Source organism: Bombina bombina, chromosome 1 (genome assembly GCF_027579735.1).
Source record: "Bombina bombina isolate aBomBom1 chromosome 1, aBomBom1.pri, whole genome shotgun sequence".
NCBI lineage: Eukaryota > Metazoa > Chordata > Amphibia > Anura > Bombinatoridae > Bombina > Bombina bombina.
The window spans coordinates 74287990-74306009 of NC_069499.1; the positions used below are offsets into that span (position 1 = coordinate 74287990).

General features: G+C 38.8%; 1 protein-coding gene across 5 annotated transcripts in view; it reads right to left on the minus strand.

The window, feature by feature from the left end:
- Positions 1–18020, minus strand: part of SLC25A47 (solute carrier family 25 member 47) — a 144517-nt gene that overhangs the window by 13239 nt on the left and 113258 nt on the right. For 4 of the 5 annotated variants that reach the window (XM_053697456.1, XM_053697453.1, XM_053697454.1 and 1 more), the window contains 3 exons: positions 13373–13444; positions 12821–13003; positions 5808–6078 (listed from right to left, as the gene is read on the minus strand). In XM_053697456.1, coding sequence (XP_053553431.1) covers positions 5808–6078; positions 12821–13003; positions 13373–13444 — 526 coding nt within the window. The remainder of the gene's footprint in view (positions 1–5807; positions 6079–12820; positions 13004–13372; positions 13445–18020) is intronic. The other variant, XM_053697455.1, reaches the window with a different exon arrangement.

Genomic DNA, 18020 nt, shown 5'->3' on the forward strand with positions numbered 1-18020 from the left:
GGTACTCAGAGAAAAGAAGATAAAATACAGATGGGGTTACCCCTTCAGCTTGATTGCCTCCCATGGGGGGCACGTCTTCACCTACAAGGAACCACATGACATTGAGGATCTTGCTAAGGGACTCAATGTAACTTTTAACATCCCCCCGGAATTTAATGCCCCGGGGTGTAGGTCAGATGATGAAAACACAGAATCTATGCAGCTACATAGAAAACCTCGCTGGCAGGTGGTACACACCAACAAACGTCGAAAAGACAGACAAAGGCAAGCACACTCCCCGGAGGCATCAGCCTCCACCACGCAGGAGACATGAAGTTGATCAGCATTGGGTGAGATCGTTTTGATACTTAAAAATATAAATATAAATATATGTACTTTCCACACTGTTCCCCCCCAAACATAGCCGGGTGATACTGGGAAAAGGCAGAGTGCATGTCAACTTTGGACTTTATAGACTGTGCGCCCACTTCAAGGTTGAACTTTCTATTATTAAAGTAGGGTAATGATGTTGTTAATGCATTCCCCTTAATTTAACAATGATGAGACTTTTACTCATTATTTTGGGTTTTTTTTTTTTTTTAGTTAAGTTATGTTATAATACTGTGACATGGTTTGTTTGTTTTTCTATGTTGAAATGTTATGAAAGACTGCATGGTTTGACACACTACTCTTCTTTAAATCAGACAGGAAAAGGGGGCACAACACTCAGGGGGCCAGACCCGACACAATGCACGTACACACTAGCTGGGGCTTTCTTGCACACTTATGGGGACTGTAGACAAACATAGGGGGATAAACTTCCTCACAATTAACGCCAAGGGTCTTAACAGCCCGTTCAAAAGGAACTTAGCCATAAGAGACTTTAAAGAAAAGAAGGGGGAGGTGATCTTCCTACAGGAGACACATTTCCTACAAAATAGAGAACCTGGTACGTTCAAATATAAATTCGGGGAATCTTATTACGCATCCAATAACACAAAAAAAGGAGGCGTAGGCATATTATTTAAAAGGGGTATACCATTCCAGACACATAAAGTCATAAAAGACAAGCAGGGCAGATTTCTCATTCTGGTGGGCACATTGTGTCATAAACAAATAACGTTGGTCAACGTATATGCCCCGAACGCAGCACAAGGAACCTTTTTCAAAACTTTGACCAACACAATACTGGAGGTCGTTAAGGGCTCCCTGATAGTATGCGGCGATCTAAATTGCACACTAGACCCCACAATAGACAACTCCACGGGCACCTCATCCACTACACACGCAATTATTTCTAAACTCAAGTCATGCCTCAGAGAGCTTACATTACACGATACATGGAGGATTTTACATAGGACCGAGAGAGACTATACATTCTACTCCCACCCTCACACTAGATTCTCGAGGATTGACTATATCCTCACAGATGTCACCAGTCTAGCGCTAGTCAGAAGCTGCCAGATTCTCCCAGTGTCGTGGACAGACCACTCAGCGGTGAGTTGCAGTTTGAGGTGGGATACTAGGGATAGAACTGAATATTTATGGATACTAGACGACAGAATATTAGATGATCCGATATATTCAGAGAGAATAGAGAAGGCACTAAACTGCTACTTCCAGACTAACTCAAATAGCGAAGTGGACACTAGATACTGCTGGGAGGCGCACAAAGCAGTTATGAGAGGAGAGCTCATGAGCGTTAGGGCACATCAACTAAAGCAGCAGAGAACCTATTATGATTCGATATTATACAAGATAGAAGACTTAGAAAAAGAACATAAAAAAAACCCAGGGGATGCTAATATATTGGAACTTTTAGTGGAATGTAAGAACAAGCTACATGGTAAAATTGATAAAGAGTGCAAAACTATAGCTCTCAAGCTTAAACAGCAGAACTATGAAGGGAATAATAAATGCAGCAAACTATTTGCGAGGAAATTGAGGCGTAGAATTAACAAGACACATATTTTAAAAATCAATGACACGAACGGGAAAGAACATACATCTTCCGAAAAAATTGCTGAGGCGTTCCGCACATACTATGAGAAACTATACAATCTGCAGGAACACTCCCTAGACGGAATAGACACATTTTTAGATAGCTTAAACCTGCCAGAAATAGAGGAGGAAGATAGGGCACAATTAAATGAACCCTTCACGATAAATGAAATAAAATTTTTTATCAAAGACTTCCCAAATGAGAAAGCCCCAGGCCCAGACGGCTTCACAATATACTACTATAAAAAATACGTAGACACCCTTACCCCACACCTGCTTAATTTGTTCCAGCATATAGCAGAACATAACCCCCCCCTAGATGAATCATTGAAAGCGCACATAGTTGTACTGCCTAAGCCAGGTAAAAAAACAGATAGAGTAGAGAACTTCAGATCTATCTCGCTACTCAACAATGATATCAAGATCTATGCCAAATTGTTATCCAATAGATTAAACTCCATTATACCCCGGATAATTGACAAGGACCAGGTGGGATTTGTGATAAACAGAGAGGCAAGAGACAATACAGTGAGGGCAGTGGATTTGATAGATCACGCAGTGTCAGGGGGCGTGCCGCTGGTTCTGATCTCCACGGACGCGGAGAAAGCTTTCGACCGCGTCCGGTGGAGATTCCTGGAGGCAGTCCTGGGAAAGTTCGGTATGGGGACCTCATTTATAGCAAAAATTATGACCCTATATCACTCCCCCACCGCACAGGTCCGAGTGAACGGCATATTGTCTAAGCCCTTCCAGATAAGTAATGGTACGAGACAGGGGTGCCCCCTGTCTCCACTGCTATTTGCCTGTGTAGTAGAAGCCTTAGCGGTAAAAATTAGAAATGACACAAATATTGAAAGAGGCAGAATTAGGGAGTCCGATTACAAAATAATGCTATATGCGGATGACATATTATTCACCCTCACAAACCCAATAGACTTGATACCTTTAATAATGCACCATCTGAGAGAATTCCAGTCCGCGTCAAACTTCTTAATCAACCAGTCAAAATCAGAGATACTTAATATCTCTTTTCCCCAGACAAAACTTATACAGCTGAAACAAATTTGCCCCTTCAAATGGCAGGATAAATACATAAAATATTTAGGGATTTACCTCGCGAACATCCACGACCTCTTTCAAATTAATTACATCCCTTTGCAGCGTAAGATTATAGCTGATCTCTCCTCTTGGAGATCTCTACATACATCCTGGTTAGGAAGAATAAATATTTTCAAAATGAACGTACTACCACGAATTCTATATGTACTACAGGCTCTACCTATTAACCTACCACTTCACTTCCTCCCCTCACTGCAATCAAAAATATTAGAATTTGTATGGGATAAGAAAAGCGCCCGAATAAATACAAATATCATGTGTACACCACTCCTGAGCGGGGGACTTGGGGTACCAGACCTAGTCAAATACAGATATGCCATCCACCTACAGAGGATTTTAGATTGGTCATATAACTACCAAAATAAAAGGTGGGTTCAAATCGAACATGAAGTTGCAAATATAAAACACCTAGGGGCACAATGCTGGCTTACCCCAGGGGGGCGGATCAGGGATAATAAATTTAGCCTGACGTGTACTGAAACTTTCAGGATCTGGGATAGGGTACTAATGAAATTCCCACACATCTCTTCTACCAGCTCCCCTCTGACACCATTATTGGAAAATAAAGAGTTTGCCCCAGGGGTGGGTTTACCATTTCATGCCCCGGACATGACAAACAGAACGGTGCAGGTGTTTCAGTTGGGGAACGAGACTAAACTGCACACAAGAGGGGAATTAATAGAAGGGGGTCTTCTGATCTTTAAAAACTGGCTGTTCCATCACCAATGCACTTCGTACATCTTTAAACATGGGGACAGGAAAAACCTGATTAGACTCAAGACACAATTTGAGATAATGTGCTCCTCAGCGAAACCAATACATCACTCACTATCCCTAATATATAAATTACTACAAATACAACCCCCAGGACATATACCCTACTATCTGGAGAGATGGAATGCGGAACTAGGCATTGACATCAGCTATAGGGAGATTAACACCATCCTACATAATATCCCAAAGTCCTCAGTTTCAGCCAACATCATAGAACTAAACTTAAAAATATTACATAGATGGTACATGACCCCTCTCAGGGTACATAAACTCTTCAACACACAAAGTACAACATGTTGGCGTTGTGGTCTAGACAGGGGGACTATGTCACACATATGGTGGTCCTGCACCAATATAGCCCCAGTATGGGAAAAGATAGCAGCAGAAGCCTCCAAGGTAATGGGTAGAGAACTACCAACTGACCCCAAGTTATGGATTTTCCTCTGCACCCCTAGCAGGTTCACAACAGCACAAAGAAAGATGCTACACATTCTGAGCAGTGGTATGAAAATCTTAATGGCACAGAAGTGGAAGTCACGAGAGGTCCCTACCATAGCGCAGTGGGTACACAAATGTAGTGACATTGTAAGACTGGAGGAATATCACTACATTAAGATCAAATGTATAAATATGTATGTTCAGTTACAGTTGATGTGGGACGAGTATGTGAGACAGAAATTTATGCTCCAAGGGTCAGATAGCGGGATAATTAACCCCTGAGAGCTAACCAGCAGTTTTTTTCTTTTTTGTGTCAGTTTTTTTTTCTTTTATTTTTTGTTTGTTTTCGTTAGCTTTTATTGATGTTCCTCTTTGTTTTAATGTCATATGTATAACCATGTAAGGAAAGGCATCTAATGTATGATCTCCATTGGTTCATTCTGTTGTAATAATACATGTGACAACTGTATATTAGATTTATGTAATTGAACTATGGATGTTATTGCACTATCTTTTTGTATGCTGGATGCACAATAAAAATGTATTTAAAAAAAAAAAGTTTATATTCACTTTAAGCTAGACCGTGTGAATGAAGGTGACTTGAATGAAGAATTTTATTGTACCAAATATCGCAATTGCGAAAGCGCAATTTTGCGCTCCACTCGTAATCTCGGCCATTGTGTCTTGGGTGCGCAGTATTTTAGAAAATTTTTGGAACACTTATGATATAGGGTTAGGACTAAATGCTATTTAAAACATTTATATCCAACAAAATATAGCTATATACAGTATATATTCTAGTTCTGTGCACTAAAATATATCACTCTTCTATATACCTTATTTAATCTATATTTCCGGCTCAATATCTGATTTTTGTAAGTACATTTCAAGCACTTCCCAGGACATACTTGAAATCCCAGGACATACTTGAAAACGAGAGAAATCTCAATGTATCCTTCCTGGTAAAATATTTTTTATAAATAAATAAATAAATAAATATAAAAATCTTGCTAAAGCCTCTTACATTTGTTTTAGTTGAGTGCGTGGTAAGGTGATTATCATTTGTACAGGACTTAGTTCGATACTCAAGGACAACTTCGCTCAATAGACAAAGGCTCTAGTTTTCCATTTTGAACATAAATTGCAAATTGTCTATGAATTTTAATTAAATAAATGATGTCTCAAGTGGTCACTAGAGGATTATTCAATGGAGAATATTATTATCTCGACTACAGGTCACACATCTGTGTTAATTATTATCTTGATTACAGGTCACACATCTGTGTTAAATATAAATATACTGGTTTGATTAAAGACAGATATTTCTATTAGGATTAGTCCAGGACAAGGTAATTTTATTTACAACATAAAAAGCAATTGCTGGAAAAATATAGTCAAGCAAGAAACATTTTTTTTAACCCTGTGGCTGCTAGATATGACTGCAATTAATAGCTTTGAAGCCAGCGAAAGCAATATAGTTCCAGTAAGTCCCATACCTGACTTACTTGGTTCCTCTGGCACAAACCATTCCCGAAGAACAGCGTATGATAAGAAATATGTTGCAAACGAGTGGCAGTCTCTGAACATTAAAGCACACAAGCCCCTGTATAGTCCAAGAAATCCTTCCTCTTTAACAATTGTCATCAGGCAGTGGATAGGACCTGAGTACTTTGGCCTGGCCACCAAAGAACATGATATAGAACTGTGTGCTTTTGTTTGGGTTTGAAGACGGACTTTGGCCATGTCAGCAGGAGATGATACTAAGGCCTTAAATAAAAAAAAAAAAAGACAATGATTCATATTTTCTTTCATGTAATTAGCAAGAGTCCATGAGCTAGTGACGTATGGGATATACATTCCTACCAGGAGGGGCAAAGTTTCCCAAACCTCAAAATGCCTATAAATACACCCCTCACCACACCCACAATTCAGTTTTACAAACTTTGCCTCCGATGGAGGTGGTGAAGTAAGTTTGTGCTAGATTCTACGTTGATATGCGCTCCGCAGCAAGTTGGAGCCCGGTTTTCCTCTCAGCGTGCAGTGAATGTCAGAGGGATGTGAGGAGAGTATTGCCTATTTGAATGCAGTGATCTCCTTCTACGGGGTCTATTTCATAGGTTCTCTGTTATCGGTCGTAGAGATTCATCTCTTACCTCCCTTTTCAGATCGACGATATACTCTTATATATACCATTACCTCTGCTGATTCTCGTTTCAGTACTGGTTTGGCTTTCTACAAACATGTAGATGAGTGTCCTGGGGTAAGTAAATCTTATTTTCTGTGACACTCTAAGCTATGGTTGGGCACTTTGTTTATAAAGTTCTAAATATATGTATTCAAACATTTATTTGCCTTGACTCAGAATGTTCAACTTTCCTTATTTTTCAGACAGTCAGTTTCATATTTGGGATAATGCATTTGATTTAATCATTTTTTCTTACCTTCAAAAATTTGACTCTTTTTCCCTGTGGGCTGTTAGGCTCGCGGGGGCTGAAAATGCTTAATTTTATTGCGTCATTCTTGGCGCGGACTTTTTTGGCGCAAAAAGTCTTTTCCGTTTCCGGCGTCATACGTGTCGCCGGAAGTTGCGTCATTTTTTGACGTTATTTTGCGCCAAAAATGTCGGCGTTCCGGATGTGGCGTCATTTTTGGCGCCAAAAGCATTTAGGCGCCAAATAATGTGGGCGTCTTATTTGGCGCTAAAAAATATGGGCGTCGCTTTTGTCTCCACATTATTTAAGTCTCATTTTTCATTGCTTCTGGTTGCTAGAAGCTTGTTCTTTGGCATTTTTTCCCATTCCTGAAACTGTCATTTAAGGAATTTGATCAATTTTGCTTTATATATGTTGTTTTTTCTCTTACATATTGCAAGATGTCTCACGTTGCATCTGAGTCAGAAGATACTACAGGAAAATCGCTGTCTAGTGCTGGATCTACCAAAGCTAAGTGTATCTGCTGTAAACTTTTGGTAGCTATTCCTCCAGCTGTTGTTTGTATTGATTGTCATGACAAACTTGTTAATGCAGATAATATTTCCTTTAGTAAAGTACCATTGCCTGTTGCAGTTCCTTCAACATCTAAGGTGCAGAATGTTCCTGATAACATAAGAGATTTTGTTTCTGAATCCATAAAGAAGGCTATGTCTGTTATTTCTCCTTCTAGTAAACGTAAAAAATCCTTTAAAACTTCTCTCCCTACAGATGAATTTTTAAATGAACATCATCATTCTGATTCTGATGACTCTTCTGGTTCAGAGGATTCTGTCTCAGAGGTTGATGTTGATAAATCTTCATATTTATTTAAAATGGAATTTATTCGTTCTTTACTTAAAGAAGTTCTAATTGCTTTATAAATAGAGGATTCTGGTCCTCTTGATACTAATTCTAAACGTTTGGATAAGGTATTTAAATCTCCTGTGGTTATTCCAGAAGTTTTTCCTGTTCCTAATGCTATTTCTGCAGTAATTTCCAAAGAATGGGATAAATTGGGTAATTCATTTACTCCTTCTAAACGTTTTAAGCAATTATATCCTGTGCCGTCTGACAGATTAGAATTTTGGGACAAAATCCCTAAAGTTGATGGGGCTATTTCTACCCTTGCTAAACGTACTACTATTCCTACGTCAGATGGTACTTCGTTTAAGGATCCTTTAGATAGGAAAATTGAATCCTTTCTAAGAAAAGCTTATCTGTGTTCAGGTAATCTTCTTAGACCTGCTATATCTTTGGCTGATGTTGCTGCAGCTTCAACTTTTTGGTTGGAAACTTTAGCGCAACAAGTAACACATCATGATTCTCATGATATTATTATTCTTCTTCAGCATGCTAATAATTTTATCTGTGATGCCATCTTTGATATTATCAGAGTTGATGTCAGGTTTATGTCTCTAGCTATTTTAGCTAGAAGAGCTTTATGGCTTAAGACTTGGAATGCTGATATGGCTTCTAAATCAACTCTACTTTCCATTTCTTTCCAGGGTAACAAATTATTTGGTTCTCAGTTGGATTCTATTATTTCAACTGTTACTGGTGGGAAAGGAACTTTTTTACCACAGGATAAAAAATCTAAAGGTCAAAACAGGGCTAATAATCGTTTTCGTTCCTTTCGTTTCAACAAAGAACAAAAGTCTGATCCTTCATCCTCAGGAGCAGTTTCAGTTTGGAAACCATCTCCAATCTGGAATAAATCCAAGCCAGCCAGAAAGGCAAAGCCTGCTTCTAAGTCCACATGAAGGTGCGGCCCTCATTCCAGCTCAGCTGGTAGGGGGCAGGTTACGTTTTTTCAAAGAAATTTGGATCAATTCTGTTCACAATCTTTGGATTCAGAACATTGTTTCAGAAGGGTACAGAATTGGTTTCAAGATGAGACCTCCTGCAAAGAGATTTTTTCTTTCCCGTGTCCCAGTAAATCCAGTAAAAGCTCAAGCATTTCTGAATTGTGTTTCAGATCTAGAGTTGACTGGAGTAATTATGCCAGTTCCAGTTCAGGAACAGGGGATGGGGTTTTATTCAAATCTCTTCATTGTACCAAAGAAGGAGAATTCCTTCAGACCAGTTCTGGATCTAAAAATATTGAATCGTTATGTAAGGATACCAACGTTCAAGATGGTAACTGTAAGGACTATCTTGCCTTTTGTTCAGCAAGGGAATTATATGTCCACAATAGATTTACAGGATGCATATCTGCATATTCCGATTCATCCAGATCATTATCGGTTCCTGAGATTCTCTTTTCTGGACAAGCATTACCAGTTTGTGGCTCTGCCGTTTGGCCTAGCTACAGCTCCAAGAATTTTTACAAAGGTTCTCGGTGCCCTTCTGTCTGTAATCAGAGAACAGGGTATTGTGGTATTTCCTTATTTGGACGATATCTTGGTACTTGCTCAGTCTTTACATTTAGCAGAATTTCATACGAATCGACTTGTGTTGTTTCTTCAAGATCATGGTTGGAGGATCAATTTACCAAAAAGTTCATTGATTCCTCAGACAAGGGTAACCTTTCTGGGTTTCCAGATAGATTCAGTGTCCATGACTCTGTCTTTAACAGACAAGAGACGTCTAAAAATGATTGCAGCTTGTCGAAACCTTCAGTCACAATCATTCCCTTCGGTAGCCTTATGCATGGAAATTCTAGGTCTTATGACTGCTGCATCGGACGCGATCCCCTTTGCTCGTTTTCACATGCGACCTCTTCAGCTTTGTATGCTGAATCAATGGTCCAAGGATTACACAAAGATATCTCAATTAATATCTTTAAAACCGATTGTTCGACACTCTCTAACGTGGTGGACAGATCACCATCGTTTAATTCAGGGGGCTTCTTTTGTGCTTCCGACCTGGACTGTAATTTCAACAGATGCAAGTCTCACAGGTTGGGGAGCTGTGTGGGGATCTCTGACGGCACAAGGAGTTTGGGAATCTCAGGAGGTGAGATTACCGATCAATATTTTGGAACTCCGTGCAATTTTCAGAGCTCTTCAGTTTTGGCCTCTTCTGAAGAGAGAATCGTTCATTTGTTTTCAGACAGAAAATGTCACAACTGTGGCATACATCAATCATCAAGGAGGAACTCACAGTCCTCTGGCTATGAAAGAAGTATCTCGAATTTTGGTTTGGGCAGAATCCAGCTCCTGTCTAATCTCTGCGGTTCATATCCCAGGTGTAGACAATTGGGAAGCGGATTATCTCAGTCGCCAAACGTTGCATCCGGGCGAATGGTCTCTTCACCCAGAGGTATTTCTTCAGATTGTTCAAATGTGGGAACTTCCAGAAATAGATTTGATGGCGTCCCATCTAAACAAGAAACTTCCCAGGTATCTGTCCAGATCCCGGGATCCTCAGGCGGAGGCAGTGGATGCATTATCACTTCCTTGGAAGTATCATCCTGCCTATATCTTTCCGCCTCTAGTTCTTCTTCCAAGAGTAATCTCCAAGATTCTGAAGGAATGCTCGTTTGTTCTGCTGGTAGCTCCGGCATGGCCTCACAGGTTTTGGTATGCGGATCTTGTCCGGATGGCCTCTTGCCAACCGTGGACTCTTCCGTTAAGACCAGACCTTCTGTCACAAGGTCCTTTTTTCCATCAGGATCTGAAATCCTTAAATTTAAAGGTATGGAGATTGAACGCTTGATTCTTCGTCAAAGAGGTTTCTCTGACTCTGTGATTTATACTATGTTACAGGCTCGTAAATCTGTATCTAGAGAGATATATTATAGAGTCTGGAAGACTTATATTTCTTGGTGTATTTCTCATCATTTTTCTTGGCATTCTTTTAGAATACCGAGAATTTTACAGTTTCTTCAGGATGGTTTAGATAAAGGTTTGTCCGCAAGTTCCTTGAAAGGACAAATCTCTGCTCTTTCTGTTCTTTTTCACAGAAAGATTGCTATTCTTCCTGATATTCATTGTTTTGTACAAGCTTTGGTTCGTATAAAACCTGTCATTAAGTCAATTTCTCCTCCTTGGAGTTTGAATTTGGTTCTGGGGGCTCTTCAAGCTCCTCCGTTTGAACCTATGCATTCATTGGACATTAAATTACTTTCTTGGAAAGTTTTGTTCCTTTTGGCCATCTCTTCTGCCAGAAGAGTTTCTGAATTATCTGCTCTTTCTTGTGAGTCTCCTTTTCTGATTTTTCATCAGGATAAGGCGGTGTTGCGAACTTCTTTTGAATTTTTACCTAAAGTTGTGAATTCCAACAACATTAGTAGAGAAATTGTGGTTCCTTCATTATGTCCTAATCCTAAGAATTCTAAGGAGAAATCGTTGCATTCTTTGGATGTTGTTAGAGCTTTGAAATATTATGTTGAAGCTACTAAATCTTTCCGAAAGACTTCTAGTCTATTTGTTATCTTTTCCGGTTCTAGAAAAGGCCAGAAAGCTTCTGCCATTTCTTTGGCATCTTGGTTGAAATCTTTAATTCATCTTGCCTATGTTGAGTCGGGTAAAACTCCGCCTCAGAGAATTACAACTTATTCTACTAGGTCAGTTTCTACTTCCTGGGCATTTAGGAATGAAGCTTCGGTTGATCAGATTTGCAAAGCAGCAACTTGGTCCTCTTTGCATACTTTTACTAAATTCTACCATTTTGATGTATTTTCTTCTTCTGAAGCAGTTTTTGGTAGAAAAGTACTTCAGGCAGCGGTTTCAGTTTGAATCTTCTGCTTATGTTTTTCGTTAAACTTTATTTTGGGTGTGGATTATTTTCAGCAGGAATTGGCTGTCTTTATTTTATCCCTCCCTCTCTAGTGACTCTTGTGTGGAAAGATCCACATCTTGGGTAATCATTATCCCATACGTCACTAGCTCATGGACGCTTGCTAATTACATGAAAGAAAACATAATTTATGTAAGAACTTACCTGATAAATTCATTTCTTTCATATTAGCAAGAGTCCATGAGGCCCGCCCTTTTTTTGTGGTGGTTATGATTTTGTATAAAGCACAATTATTCCAATTCCTTATTTTATATGCTTTCGCACTTTTTTATCACCCCACTTCTTGGCTATTCGTTAAACTGAATTGTGGGTGTGGTGAGGGGTGTATTTATAGGCATTTTGAGGTTTGGGAAACTTTGCCCCTCCTGGTAGGAATGTATATCCCATACGTCACTAGCTCATGGACTCTTGCTAATATGAAAGAAATGAATTTATCAGGTAAGTTCTTACATAAATTATGTTTTGTAATACTGCAAATGAAAAAAGGAGATTATTATTATTATTCAACAACACTTTGGTTGTCTGAAAGTAAAAACAACACAATAATCTAACTTTTTTTTTTTTTAATATATTCTTAAATTGCATTGCAGGATAGAATTGTTAGTTCTAGCCTGGTAAATAGCGTCAAGTGTTTTTGTTTTTATCAAAATCATTGTATTAAAAAAAAATGCAGTGCATCTAATGATACATTCGAAAAGAGAATATGAAAATATATGTAGCAGGGAACATAACTAAGAAAAAAAATATTTATTATAAATTAAATTACAATTTGTTTATTTCATGATTCAGATAGAGCAGGCAATTGTAAGCAACTTTCTAATTTACTCCTAGTTGCAATTTTTCTTCGTTCTCTTTGTATCTTTATTTGAAAAAGCAAGAATGTAAGCTTAGGAGCCAGCCCATTTTTGGTTCAGCACCTGGGTAGCGTATGCTGATTGGTGGCTATGGTTCAGCACCCTGAGTAGTACTTGCTGATTGGTGGCTACAGTTAACCACCAAATCAGCAAGCGCTACCCAGGTGTTAAACCAAAAATGGGCCAGCTCCTAAGTTGTACATTCTTGCTTTTCAAATTAAGATTCCAAGAGAACGAAGACAAATTGTATAATAGGAGTAAATTAGAACGTTTCTTTAAATTGCATGCTCTATCTGAATCATGAAAGAAACAATTTCAGTTTCATATCCATTTAAGAATTCATATTTTGGAATAACAAAAAACCTAATATATAAACTAGGGAAAACAGAATCTAATTTTTATAGAGTTTACAAAAATCACAGTGTAAAAAAAAAAGTGCATTACCTGCGCTGCACCAGCTGCGTACCCCGAGAGGAAAATATCAAACTTTGATGGTTTTACTTTTGTTGTTCCATATTTTAACTTGCATAAGTTGTAGAGGCAATTTCTGTACATGCCAAAAACAATAGATGAGCTGACAGATACTGTTGATATAGGCACTGACATTCCTTTGAAAAATCCGGATAGCTATGTAAAACAAGGGAAGGACAGAAGGTTAATGTTAACGTGCTATTATATTGAATTAAATACCTGCTTTCTTTTGTTAGAGCATGTAAATGTATTACTATCGACCCCGCACAGCGATATAACACATAGCTAAAGTACTGCTCAGCTGGGTCATGTGACTAGTGCTGCTGATTAGGTCAGCAGCAGTTTCCACTCTGGACCAGCACTTCTCTGAGGTGCCTGAACTGTACTTTAGCTATGTGTTTAACCCCATTGGAGGGGTTAAACACATAGATTTGCTGGGTCGAATGAGAGTGTGTAATTTATTTTCACTATGAAGATCCTTTAATGATAACCATTTAACAGGATATAGGAAAACCAAGTACATACCCTTTCCACTTTGTAGGTTGAATATATGCAATGCCAAATACCATTGTAGTTCCTCTGAGTCTGAATTCGTACCTATTGTAGAATGGAGAGATATTAGCATGAAGAGGTATAAAGTGACTTAAAGTACGTTTTCTATATGCATCTGAAATTAACTACTGCATTACAAAAGATTTGAATAAAAAAAAAAAATGTTTTAAAACTCTAAAAGCATTTAAAATTGTCCTTTTGTTAACGGGACACTAAAGTCAAGTATTCATGATTCAGATAGAAAATGTGAATTTAAACAAGTTTCCAATTGACTTCTATTATTAAATTTGTGTTGTTCTCTTGATATGCTTTGTTGAAGAGTAGACCTAGGTAGGCTGATAAAGCTCAGGAGCGTGCATGTGTCTTTAACAGTCTATGGCAGCAGTGTTTTTATCTATGTATAATATTGCTATAAACCATATGGGTAGATACACGTGCATGTTCCTGAGCATACCTAGGATTACTCTTTAATAAAGGATAAAAAGGGAACTAAGACAAACTGATAATAGAAGTGAATTGGAAAGTTGTTTAAAGTGTCATGCTCTATCCAATCAATATAAGTTTATTTTTTACTTTACTGTCCCTTTAATTTAATAAAACTGACAGTTTTCAGTCTCTCTTTCATTGACAAATCCTCTTATTTTTGCTATTAATAACCCCACTTTTACACAATACCCAGGTGAAAATCCAATGTATTTTTCCATTTACACAGAAAGGCCTAGATTTGGAGTTCGGCGGTAAAAGGGCTGTTAACGCTCCGCGGGTTTTTTTCTGGCCGCACCATAAATTTAACTCTGGTATCGAGAGTTCAAACAAATGCTGCGTTAGGCTCCAAAAAAGGAGCGTAGAGCATATTTACCGCAAATGCAACTCTCGATACCAGAGTTGCTTACGGACGCGGCCGGCATCAAAAACGTGCTCGTGCACGATTCTCCCATAGGAAACAATGGGGCTGTTTGAGCTGAAAAAAAACCTAACACCTGCAAAAAAGCAGCGTTCAGCTCTTAACGCAGCCCCATTGTTTCCTATGGGGAAACACTTCCTACGTCTGCACCTAACACTCTAACATGTACCTCGAGTCTAAACACCCCTAACCTTACACTTATTAACCCCTAATCTGCCGCCCCCGCTATCGCTGACCCCTGCATTACACTTTTAACCCCTAATCTGCCGCTCCGTAAACCGCCGCCACCTACGTTATCCCTATGTACCCCTAATCTGCTGCCCTAACATCGCCGACCCCTATGTTATATTTATTAACCCCTAATCTGCCCCCCACAACGTCGCCGACACCTGCCTACACTTATTAACCCCTAATCTGCCGAGCGGACCTGAGCGCTACTATAATAAAGTTATTAACCCCTAATCCGCCTCACTAACCCTATCATAAATAGTATTAACCCCTAATCTGCCCTCCCTAACATCGCCGACACCTACCTTCAATTATTAACCCCTAATCTGCCGACCGGAGCTCACCGCTATTCTAATAAATGTATTAACCCCTAAAGCTAAGTCTAACCCTAACACTAACACCCCCCTAAGTTAAATATAATTTTTATCTAACGAAATAAATTAACTCTTATTAAATAAATTATTCCTATTTAAAGCTAAATACTTACCTGTAAAATAAATCCTAATATAGCTACAATATAAATTATAATTATATTATAGCTATTTTAGGATTAATATTTATTTTACAGGCAACTTTGTAATTATTTTAACCAGGTACAATAGCTATTAAATAGTTAAGAACTATTTAATAGTTACCTAGTTAAAATAATAACAAATTTACCTGTAAAATAAATCCTAACCTAAGATATAATTAAACCTAACACTACCCTATCAATAAAATAATTAAATAAACTACCTACAATTACCTACAATTAACCTAACACTACACTATCAATAAATTAATTAAACACAATTGCTACAAATAAATAATATTAAATAAACTATCTAAAGTACAAAAAATAAAAAAGAACTAAGTTACAGAAAATAATAAAATATTTACAAAGATAAGAAAAATATTACAACAATTTTAAACTAATTACACCTACTCTAAGCCCCCTAATAAAATAACAAAGCCCCCCAAAATAAAAAATTCCCTACCCTATTCTAAAATACAAATATTACAAGCTCTTTTACCTTACCAGCCCTGAACAGGGCCCTTTGCGGGGCATGCCCCAAGAATTTCAGCTCTTTTGCCTGTAAAAAAAAACATACAATACCCCCCCCCCAACATTACAACCCACCACCCACATACCCCTAATCTAACCCAAACCCCCCTTAAATAAACCTAACACTACCCCCCTGATGATCTTCCTACCTTGTCTTCACCATGCCAGGTTCACCGATCCGTCCTGGCTCCAAGATCTTCATCCAACCCAAGCGGGGGCTAGACATCCACTGAAGAAGTCCAGAAGAGGGTCCAAAGTCTTCCTCCTATCCGGCAAGAAGAGGACATCCGGACCGGCAAACATCTTCTCCAAGCGGCATCTTCTATCTTCTTCCATCCGATGACGACCGGCTCCATCTTGAAGACCTCCAGCGCGGATCCATCCTCTTCTTCCGACGACTAGACGACGAATGACGGTTCCTTTAAGGGACGTCATCCAAGATGGCGTCCCTCGAATTCCGATTGGCTGATAGGATTCTATCAGCCAATCGGAATTAAGGTAGGAATTTTCTGATTGGCTGATGGAATCAGCCAATCAGAATATAGTTCAATCCGATTGGCTGATCCAATCAGCCAATCAGATTGAGCTCGCATTCTATTGGCTGATCGGAACAGCCAATAGAATGCGAGCTCAATCTGATTGGCTGATTGGATCAGCCAATCGGATTGAACTATATTCTGATTGGCTGATTCCATCAGCCAATCAGAAAATTCCTACCTTAATTCCGATTGGCTGATAGAATCCTATCAGCCAATCGGAATTCGAGGGACGCCATCTTGGATGACGTCCCTTAAAGGAACCGTCATTCGTCGTCTAGTCGTCGGAAGAAGAGGATGGATCCGCGCTGGAGGTCTTCAAGATGGAGCCGGTCGTCATCGGATGGAAGAAGATAGAAGATGCCGCTTGGAGAAGATGTTTGCCGGTCCGGATGTCCTCTTCTTGCCGGATAGGAGGAAGACTTTGGACCCTCTTCTGGACTTCTTCAGTGGATGTCTAGCCCCCGCTTGGGTTGGATGAAGATCTTGGAGCCAGGACGGATCGGTGAACCTGGCATGGTGAAGACAAGGTAGGAAGATCATCAGGGGGGTAGTGTTAGGTTTATTTAAGGGGGGTTTGGGTTAGATTAGGGGTATGTGGGTGGTGGGTTGTAATGTTGGGGGGGGGTATTGTATGTTTTTTTTTACAGGCAAAAGAGCTGAAATTCTTGGGGCATGCCCCGCAAAGGGCCCTGTTCAGGGCTGGTAAGGTAAAAGAGCTTGTAATATTTGTATTTTAGAATAGGGTAGGGAATTTTTTATTTTGGGGGGCTTTGTTATTTTATTAGGGGGCTTAGAGTAGGTGTAATTAGTTTAAAATTGTTGTAATATTTTTCTTATCTTTGTAAATATTTTATTATTTTCTGTAACTTAGTTCTTTTTTATTTTTTGTACTTTAGATAGTTTATTTAATTTTATTTATTTGTAGCAATTGTGTTTAATTAATTTATTGATAGTGTAGTGTTAGGTTAATTGTAGGTAATTGTAGGTAGTTTATTTAATTATTTTATTGATAGGGTAGTGTTAGGTTTAATTATATCTTAGGTTAGGATTTATTTTACAGGTAAATTTGTTATTATTTTAACTAGGTAACTATTAAATAGTTCTTAACTATTTAATAGCTATTGTACCTGGTTAAAATAATTACAAAGTTGCCTGTAAAATAAATATTAATCCTAAAATAGCTATAATATAATTATAATTTATATTGTAGCTATATTAGGATGTATTTTACAGGTAAGTATTTAGCTTTAAATAGGAATTATTTATTTAATAAGAGTTAATTTATTTCGTTAGATAAAAATTATATTTAACTTAGGGGGGTGTTAGTGTTAGGGTTAGACTTAGCTTTAGGGGTTAATACATTTATTAGAATAGCGGTGAGCGCCGGTCGGCAGATTAGGGGTTAATAATTGAAGGTAGGTGTCGGCGATGTTAGGGAGGGCAGATTAGGGGTTAATACTATTTATGATAGGGTTAGTGAGGCGGATTAGGGGTTAATAACTTTATTATAGTAGCGCTCAGGTCCGCTCGGCAGATTAGGGGTTAATAAGTGTAGGTAGGTGTCGGCGACGTTGAGGGGGGCAGATTAGGGGTTAATAAATATAACATAGGGGTCGGCGATGTTAGGGGTAGCAGATTAGGGGTACATAGGGATAACGTAGGTGGCGGCGATTTGCGGTCGGAAGATTAGGGGTTAATTATTTTAAGTAGCTTGCGGCGACGTTGTGGGGGGCAAGTTAGGGGTTAATAGATATAATACAGGGGTCGGCGGTGTTAGGGGCAGCAGATTAGGGGTACATAAGTATAACGTAGGTGGCGGTCGGCAGATTAGGGGTTAAAATTTTTAATCGAGTATCGGCGATGTGGGGGGACCTCGGTTTAGGGGTACATAGGTAGTTTATGGGT